General features: G+C 38.3%; 1 protein-coding gene across 1 annotated transcript; it reads right to left on the bottom strand.

Moving 5' to 3' along the window:
• Nucleotides 1-7,136: 7,136 nt before the first annotated feature.
• On the bottom strand, nucleotides 7,137-10,651 carry LOC311060082 (uncharacterized protein; the record flags this gene model as incomplete). Its single annotated transcript, XM_084078206.1, has 5 exons — nucleotides 10,388-10,651; nucleotides 9,907-10,260; nucleotides 9,446-9,556; nucleotides 7,693-7,757; nucleotides 7,137-7,268 (listed from the first exon to the last, which is right to left on the bottom strand). The coding sequence occupies exons 1-5, from the start codon at nucleotides 10,593-10,595 to the stop codon at nucleotides 7,137-7,139; spliced, it is 870 nt and encodes a 289-aa protein (XP_083934332.1). The 5' UTR covers nucleotides 10,596-10,651.

Here is a 10,651-nt window from a genome sequence, read left to right as displayed (position 1 = left end):
ACAATTATCCTGTATTTTACGTTTTTTTTATTTTTGCAAATATCAAATCAAATGGATCCTGGGCTGGCCAAGCTTTACAGGAAGTGCATTTTTTCATGTTCCAGACAGTCACATGATGCATTTTCCACTCTGGTAAACCTTGATCATCAGACTAAACCTTTCATTTGAGGTAGCTTTCCGTCAAAACACAATGACTGACAAATTGTTTGTTCTGCTTTTTCTCCTTACAACAGTGTGTAAGTACATCTCCTACTTTACTATACAGTAAACCGTTAGATAACATTATTTAAAATAATTAGTAAAAAGCTACAAAAAAATATTTCTATCAAGAAATGCTTTTTACACCAGAAAGGATTTTTATATCGTTGTTGTATTATTTGTCGACCTTTTGGCCTTTATCATATTATTATTATTATTATTATTATTATTATTACACTTATTATTATTATTATTATTATTATTATTATTATTATTCAAATTGTTTATTCTATTTGTTTTCTCCCCTTTTTTGTATTATTTCTGTATGGGGACTGCCATTTGTCCTCTGTTCTTCAGCCACAAGGGTTCCCCACCAGATCCCTTTGAGATTCGTCCAAATCGATGAAACCATCACTTTACGATGCCTACGAAATGAAGAAACAAGATTTCTTTACTGGTTTAAGCAAAGTCTGGGGCGTACGCACCAACTAGTTTCTTCTTCAACCTACAACAAACCAAAACTAGAGTCACGGTTTAACAACTCACGTTTCATCGTGAACATAAGCACTGCTGACTTTAATCTAACCATCAAGAATATCAACAAAGATGATGAAGCAACATACTTCTGTGGAGCCGGAACAACATTTACTATAGAATATCAAGAAGGCACATATTTGATCGTAAATGGTACAGTATGTCGCATTCAGCCTCTATGATCATCTTCTTCTCTCTGATATAGCACTTAGCTGTCATGAATTGCACGGTTGGCGTGACTGTTATGATTACATACATAGCCTATTGTATCTTGTCAACCAAAAGTAGATTTTCACTCTGAAATCTAAATTATATTCTATCCACAGAGTCTAACCATGAGAGGTCCATTCACCAGACTTTGGAACCGGTGTCTGGGCCGGTCCAACTTGGAGACCCGGTGAACCTCCAGTGCTGGGTTCTCTCTGGGAGTAGAGATGATGGAGCCCAGTGTGCTGGAGGACACAATGTGTTCTGGTTCCGAAATGAGTCCCATCCTGGCATGGTTTCATCTCCCTGGAACAGGAGCAGAGGATGTAAAAGCGAGACTGGTTCAGATCCACTGAGATGTGTCTACAGTCTCTACAAGGACAGTGTCCTCTCCTCTGATGCTGGGATGTACTACTGTGCTGTGGCTGCATGTGGGGAGATACTCTTTGGCAAAGGAGCTAAGCTGGAGATAAGTAGGATATGCATTTATTTTCAACATATTTTACAATTGTGTTTTATAGAAACGATCGCTTTCTGGCTTTTTGACACTACCGTACACCAGCACATTTATTTATTGTATATCAGGTTTTTTTTTTAAACACAGGGCTAGTGGTTGTCAGGTTTAAGCTTTAGAATAACAAAGTGTACTGTAGTCAATTATGACAATTGTGACTGCATTTAAATGGATAGGATGCCATTTTTTATTATTTCATTTTATTTGTGTTCTCTATGATTCCAGGTCAGAAGTTGGATCCACTTGTCATTGTACTGGGGTTACTACTGGCATGCTGTGTGATCGTGATTGTTGTTCTGATTTACACCAGGAATCAGAGTGCTTGTGAACATTGCCACGGTAAAATAGATCTTTTAATCCATCATTATATGTTTATTATGTGTTTCTCATCAGTGTTCCACTCGTTTTATTATTAAAACTGAGAGACACAGTTATTCAACCGAAGGCTTAAGGCCAGGAAGGGGAAATTATAGGTCCAAAAATAAGGATTTAACTATTTATTTGGGTAAATATTTAAACCTTGACATGCAATGTGTACTGTACTGAATATAATGATAATAATCATTATATATATATATATATATATATATATATATATATATATATATATATATATATATATATATATATATATATATATATATATATATATATAAATAAAAGGCAGTGTTTCTATACTTATTCTATGCTTTTACTTGTAGGAACACAAAACCCTGTGTCTCATCTTGGGCATGACAAGTCAGCTGTCCATCAGTCAAGCTTTGAACTGGTAAGTATTTTTCAAGTAACCAAATCCAACATACAGATTAGTAAATAGTGTTTAGCAATATGAGTTTAACTGATCACATAATTGTATGGACCAAACATTAATATTCATTGGATTTATGTAGTGTAATCTGCATGTCCTCTGATATCTAATGGCCCCACATGGGTGGATGTGTTAAAATAGAATCAAGGAGAGATCTTTTATTTCATCTCATATTATCATATTAAATGTAATTAAAACTATACATGCCATTTTGGAGAACTTGTTATATGACCTAGTGTTACAACTGAGAAGATTTTGACGTCAACCTTGATCTTATATTCAGAGACAGGAAGTAATACCATATAGTCTGTAAAGCAGAATAGCAAAAGGGGCATTGGTGAGCTGTAGTAAACTGGGGGCATCAAGTACGCACCCGTCATCCTAGAGGTTTCAGTGAATTACCATCACGACACCTCCAAGACTCAACAGGGATTTCTGCCATCCCAGTGCCTCCATCTCATCAATTCTTCCCAGTGATCTGACATATAATTCATCCACAATAAGTCTACCCTGACACCACTCCTCCATTTAGGTTTACACTGGATCTAATCAATGCACTGATGGGATAGCTGTATGTTCTTTACAATGTGTTCTTATTCCTGTGAGCTTTCTCTGGCATCATAGGGTTGGGGTCATCAAGGTCTTGAGTTCAGAGCTCTGTGGTATTTGTTATGTTTCAGTCAAGTATCAATACTGCATCTGTTTTTGCTGATTCAAATGCATGACTTTAGTCACAATTCTGACTCGACTAAAGTGATATTGCGGCCACAGACCTGATCTCTGGTACCATAATTATTTTCTCCAGGGTGGTGATGATGCTGTTGAAGAAGAAGCGAACTATGCAGCATTGGATTTCCCTGCGAGGAAAGCTAAAGGAAAGAAAAAGATGAAGAAGAGAGAGTTGAACTCTGAGAGTATATACTCTGCTGTGAGAGTAGACTGGCAGTGAAACGCTTCAACATCGTCATCTCATATAAGATTACATGAGACGAGATGGTACTTTACAGTACAGCTAATCTCCGGCACCGTTGGGCCAATGGCAGCCAAACTGTGCACACACACTCCCTGGATGCCAGAGCAGAACCTCTGCCCGGAATTTTCAGATCGGCCTGTTATAGCGCCACCAGGGGGTTGTTTTTTGCAAAACATTTTTTTTTCGTATTACTCCTACAGATTTGGTCCATAATCCAACTCATTGCACAGTATCTCTATTTTCATTAAACGAAACAGTTCTTTCAGATTTTTCATATTCCATCCTGATTGGCTAAGATTGGTGCACCGAGGAGCACTTTTTCTAGTTTTATTTGGATTTAAACTTAAATATTCTATGATACTTTTGACATTTTGTAAAAATAAAGTACACAGTTGACTCCTTCTTCTATCTGCTAAAATAATAAATACATAAAAGGCTGACCCCCCTGTCTCTCTCCTTGTCTCTGTCAGAATATGAATATGATAACTTTCAGTGTATAAGATACTTTCTTTATAGGCTGACTACAGTCAGGTTTGGTAATCCTAATGAGAACAAACAAACATAAATTAACATAGTACATTATTTATTGTTATTTCATATAAAAGAAAACAAGACATTGTATCGCTACATGGCCATGCAGATGCGTGAAGCCTTGCCCAAATTTGGAGTCATAATTACATCATAGACTGGCATCATAGATGATTGATGTCACAGGCGTGCCACGTGAAGTCTGAGGTCCACATTGGAGCCATGCCGTTTCTACGTGGCTCCTGAGATCATGCTGCATGGGATGTACACACAACAAGCAGCGCTGTCCATGGTCCTGAAGCAACAGTGGCGCTGTCCATGGCCCTGAAACATCAGTTAATCAACAGTCATACCGTATGTACATTATTTTGGCCAATCATTCTGTTGGTCTTGTTATGTTAAAGTTGTTCTGTGCAAATTTCCAAAAAACGACTTTTAGCAGCCTCTGCTGGTCATTACCGTCACTGCAGGCCGTTCGTTTATCCTCTGTTACCCAGAATTCCATTCGTTTTCACCGGAAGACGGAAGTGTTTCAAAAAGCGTTCTTTTAATTGTTTTATACGATCTGTGGATCGTTTCTCTTAGCCAGTGGAGCTTTAGTTACCGGATCGTTTCTCTTAGCCAGTGGAGCTTTAGTTACCGTGAGCTGTGTTTTCTTTTTCTGTTTTTTTTCGTTCTTCAAATCATACAATCTCTTAAAATCAGCTTGAGTTTCCTTTTGCTATTAGCGCGGTAGTTCCTGGCCAAACAGGAAACCGGCGCGGTAGTTCCTGGCCAAACAGGAACCCCGTGGATTTCCGCTTCCATTTCCGGCCAGATTACGTCATTTTCGAGGGAACGTCATGCTCGACGGCGTTCAATAGAAAATATATAAATAAAAGGCTTTCGGGGGTGAAATTCTTGGAGTGGGTGTTGTGAAACATTTGCCACTCACAAAAGATATACAATTTAACTTTAGTTTTACTGAAAACGTTACCTAGTATTACTTTAACATTTTGGTGGAGTTGGTGTTGGGCTTGAAAACAGGGCCAGTCTGTTGCAAATGCCAGGGCTGTTTTTGATCGCAGTCCATCACTGGTGTCAATAGTGGTTGATCATTAAACATGAGGACGATATAATGCAGCAGGAAGTGACCACAGATGGTGCAACGATGAACTGGTCTGGTTTCAAACAGTCTATTTGAAAAGAGACACTATTCATCATTACATTATTGTTCATAGACTACTGACTTCACACGCTGGCCCCATTAAGTCCAAGATCCTCTTGATGTCAAGCTGGTTCAATGTAGTGATTATTGAAAATGTTTGCATGCAGAGGATCAGGTTCTCCCTTAACGGCTCTTCACAAAATTTGGCAACCCGTTCTAGACCACATTGACACCCTAACTATGGTGGAAGAACCCGCAAATTAGTGTCTCCCTTGAGGAGAGACTAGACCAGACTCTCCCTCAATGACTCTTTTTAACGTTTCTCAAAAATAATTAAAAAATAAATAAATTAGTAACCCTTACCAGACCTCATCGGCGCCCATACTACGAAAATAATCAGCGCTCTGTGCAGAGAACCCCCCCACCCATCCCTGGTATGATTGAGTGTCTTGATTATTGTCTGTCTTGTCTGTTTATTTTTTAATTCTTATTATTTTCATGACCCCTATTATGTATGCTAATTACTGTACTAATTTTATTGTTTGTTATAACGTGCTGTGTTTGTTTGTAGTTTTTTGTCAAAAAATTCAGACCTCTTTGTTCAACCGCCTAAAATGTCTGTATTTTAACCTGTCTGAGAAAAATAATAAAGAGATTTGTAAAAAAAAAAAAAAAAAAAAAAAGTTTGCATGCATCTTTTTTTTTTTTTTTATCTGAAATTAGAGAATTAGCGCTATAAAATGAGATGTTACTGGTTTAGGAACTACACCTTATACTTATAGAATGAATGTAAACCTGCAAACAGAGAATTTTACGTTGAAAGGGAAAATACAGTGATTCTCTCTCTCTCATTCACTAATCTCTGCTCATCTCTTTCCCAGACTACATTACATTGTCTTGTTCTCTTTTATATGATATGTCAACAATTAATAATGTGTGCTATGTTAACTTGTATGTGTCAGGATACGAATTTCTGTACCTTGTGTTGAAGTATGTATTTTTGTGTCTTGTACACTATTTTTGAAGTATTGTTTCTTTCTTGTCTTGTCTCTCCACCTGATTATTGTAAATTTGTCTCACCTGTGTCCTGTTTTCCCCCAACCAATCCCTGTGTGGATTATCCTTCAGTTCACCCACCTGACTGTTTCCATGTCATTAGTTTGATTGTCTATTCCTGTAGCTTGATTATGAAGCCTGTTCATGTTGTGTGTTCTGCTAATATATTTGTGTGGGTACTGGAGTACTGTCTTCCAATGTCTGCCCTTGACTTTGGGTCTAACTAACTTTGAACACCCCTGACAGCACCTGATTCGGATGCTATCAAGTATGTTTGATGTTTGATCTCATGAAGATTAAAATGAAAAATACGTTTTTCACACTTTTAGAGCATATCTGTGGTCATCATATGGACGTGTCTAACAATGGATGCCAATTGTTTTTGTTGAATAAATATTTTTTTGTGTATTTTATATCAAAAGTCCATAAAAAGCCAATCTTAATTACTTCCTGTGAACGAAAACGTGCTGCGTGATGACATCGATACACTTACATGAATAAATTAATCTTGATTTCTTTCACATGTGATTCCCATAGCTGCACATTCCTTCAAATACAGCTGCTCTGTTTTGTATCTCATTCAAGATGACATCCTGACGGTGTATTATTTAAAACTTGATCAGCACACTAAAATATGTATATGAAAACATTATAGGTTAGAAATAAGCCACATAATCGCAAACCTGCTTCACTGGCCCTCTCTCTCTCTCTCTCCATTGTAAACAAACACTAGCCCTGTTGCACATGGCTACAGTGAATCAGATTACAACATCCCATAGCCTGAAGGGATGGGACTTTCTGATTGGTTGAGACCAGGTTGAGACGACTTTTCAGACTGAAACTTAAAAAGAAACAAACCTGACTGTATAACCCTAGCCTACAGTATAAAGAAAGTATCTCCAACACTGAGTCATTTATTCTTATTTTTTAATAGATAGAGGCAAGGGTCAACTGTGCAGTTGGATTTTACAAAATATCACAAGGATCACAATTATAAGATTACAATTTTCCATTTCAGCATAAATCAACATAAAATGGTGGATTGGAGGTGGATTGGAAAAAGAAGGAAAACAAAGAAAAAAGCTATAGAAACACGGCATGTATGGTACCCTATATTGTGGCTCTAATTTTATCTAATCTTAGATTTGACCGTTGACGATGTTGCAGCATTTCACTGACAGTCTACTCTCACAGCAGAGTATATACTCTCAGAGTTCAACTCTCTCTTCTTCATCTTTTTCTTTCCTTTAGCTTTCCTCGCAGGGAAATCCAATGCTGCATAGTTCACTTCATCATCACCATCCTGGAGAAAAGAATCAGAGACCAAGGCCAAAATCACTTTAGTCGATCATGATTCGATCATCATGATTTCACGCAATTACATTTGAATCAACAAAGATAAATAAAACAGTATTGATTCTTGACTGACACAAGACCTTGATGACCACAACCCTACGATGCCTGTGAAAGCTCACAGGCAGGGAGAAGAGCACATTATAAACAAAAACTATGAAGCCGTTGACTGTTGGGATACCTGTAGGTATAAGTTTCTGAACTACTGGGTGGGACAAAATCTAATATTGGATATGGTTATACATATGTGGAGGTAGCTAGAAGAAACACTTGACAGCTTAGAGGTATAGTGAATATTAATGTTTGGTCCATAATAGTTGGACCAAATAGTTACTAGTCTGTACACTGGATTTGGTTCCTTGAAAAATACTTACCATTTCATTTGGCCGATGGACAGCTGTCTGGTCATGTCCAAGATGAGAGGAAGTGTTCACTGCTCCTACAAGTAAAAGCATGGAATTAACATCAGATAAAACTATAAGCTTTATAAGGCAGTGTTTCTCAATCTGCGAGTTAAAATGAGACCTTTATTGATACCTCTGGGGAAATTCAGTCGTCAAAACAGTACAGCAGTTAAAAACAGATTACAGGGCAAGGACAAAAGTGCTGTGAGTTGTGACAACTTTAATATAATAGGAATATTGAATCATTTCATATAAAGTGTCTGGTGACTCTGGTCAATACACAAATGTGGGTCTCATTGAAAAGACAGTTGAGAACAACATTCTAAGGACCATATATTTGGGTAGCCATTAACACTCCCCACACTTTTCTGTGTTCAAACTGTTATTGTACCCTACTGGCTCCGGTGTTGCCAGAACGGATAGACCATTTCCGGCCCAACCACAGTCTAAAAACTGCCCAATCCACAAAAGACCAGCCCAAAACGATTAATTGCCATAAAGCTGAGTAACAATATGACTTTTGCAACCTGCAAATGCAAATGCAGGCCACAATTAAAGTAGGAAAACTTGGAGCCTCTGGAAACAATTGCAAGGCACATAAAGCAATTTCCAACAACATCGTTTTTTGAACAGCAATAATGAGGCCAATATGTGAATAAATACCAACAAACATCTAAATGCAACTTAATTAATAAGGTGGCACATAACACAGGAACTTTGCTGTCTTGATTGCTCTCCATGTGCAGGGATACATGCGGCTTCAGAAAATGTGTCTATGAGCCTGAAAACATCTAGCCAGATGGACTAATACATTGTTATCTCCTCAACAACTGATCAGGCCATTGTGCCACGCTCGGGACACAGCGGGTCTTAAAATATCCCATTGTGTGTTAAGAGTCACATCAGGCGGGCTTTAGACAGGATCTGAGCACTGAGCAGTTAATAGAAACCAGACTTTACACACATACTGTACTGTGCGGAAAGCGTGGTGATGTGAGATTAAGTTAACGTGTCCGGTCATTTGCACTCGCATATAGGCTACATGCATGCACTGTTTCCGTATCCACTCTAGACTCTAGGCAGGTGAGTCTGGCTCACCTGCCTCCATCCTTCTCCTCCAGTTGAACACCCCCCACTGAAAGGTGCCGCCCCAGCCATAGGAATCACTATAGCACAGTGAAAAGATCGCCTCTCCTGCTGTTCGTACAGCACTCATCCAAGCTGGATGCACCGAGGTGGATTCCTTGAATTTGAACCCCTCGAATCAACAGTGGTAGACAGATACTTTACCTCTGCGCCACCTGAGTGCCTAGATTTTGATCTCAATGGGGCATCATTACCTGTATGATGATTTTAATGGCTACATTCCATTTTTTTTAATCATTTATGGGACTTTACCTGTATGAATAAAGGATCAAATAAAAAAATAAATATGGCCATTAAATAGTTAATTCCTTATTTTTGGAGCTATACTTTGCCCATCCAGGCTGTCTTGCTTGCAAAAACTTTGGTGAGCGACATTATCTCACAACAAAGAATAAATTAGGCTTTAAACTGAATTGCGCTAGAGTTATCTCTGCTTTGCCTCCTGCATGCTGTCTCCCCCGTTTCAATGTACAGTATTCAAATACAGCCCACCTCCCTTTCATTAATAACAAGTCATAAGAAACATAAACACATGATAATGGAATATAATGCATATTATGTAATGGGCCTATTTTACCTTGAGAATGTTGATTTCTGGTGTAAATAAGAACGACAATCAGGATCATACAGCACACCAATAGAAACACCAGTACAACCAGAACAATGACAAGTGGATCCAACTTCTGACCTGGAATCAGAGACAATAAAGAATGAATAAATCAGAACTGTTAATGACTGACTAAAAGCATAACCTCATATAACAACTACACAATGTGAATATAGTGCAATACCATATAATAATAGATTGGTTACTGGACTAGCATCATCATCAAACATGCACGTAAAAACAAAACAATGTTACATTTTACCATCAAAATGAAAAATGTAATTGCCCATAATTATACAGAGATACATCAGACAGATAGAGGGAGAGAGGTTGAGAGGGATAGGGATAGGGAGAGGGGAGATGGAGAGATAAAGACGTGAATTATAGTATAGATTTGTATAATTTGTGTTGAAAATAAATGCATATCCTACTTATCTCCAGCTTAGCTCCTTTGCCAAAGAGTATCTCCCCACATGCAGCCACAGCACAGTAGTACATCCCAGCATCAGAGGAGAGGACACTGTCCTTGTAGAGACTGTAGACACATCTCTGAGGGTCTAAACCAGCTTCAGTTACACATCCACTACTCCTGTTCCAGGGAACTGAAACCATGCCAGGATGGGACTCATTTCGGAACCAGAACACATTGTGTCCACCAGTACACTGAGCACCGTTTTCTCTACTCTCAGAGACAACCCAGCACTGGAGGTTCACCAGGTTTCCGAGTGGAACCGGCCCGGACACTGGCACCAAAGCCTGGGCGATGGACCTCTCATGGTCATATTCTGTGAATAGAATAGAATACAGAATTTGCCTTTGGCAGACAAGATACAATAGGCCTGAAGAATGTATGCAATAGCAATTTATAAGTGGTAAAGATGTAAGAAGGCATAGAATATCTAGAGACCGTACCTTTTACAACCAAATATGTGCCTTCTTCATAATTCGTAGTATATTTTGTTGATATTACACAGAAGTATGTTGCTTCATCGTCTTTGTTGATATTTCTGATGGTTAGTGTGAAGTCAGCAGTGCTTGTCTTCACGATGAAACGGGAGTTGTTAAACTGTCCCTGTAGTTCTGTTTTGTCATAGTTTGACGAAGATATTTGTTGGCGCATACGTCCCAGACTTTGCTTAAACCAGTAAAGAAAATCTAAATTAGTTCCCAGGCATC

Source organism: Gymnoscopelus microlampas, assembly GCF_963454915.1.
Source record: "Gymnoscopelus microlampas genome assembly, chromosome: 14".
NCBI classification, from domain to species: Eukaryota; Metazoa; Chordata; class Actinopteri; order Myctophiformes; family Myctophidae; genus Gymnoscopelus; species Gymnoscopelus microlampas.
This window is presented reverse-complemented; position numbering and strand designations above follow the sequence as displayed.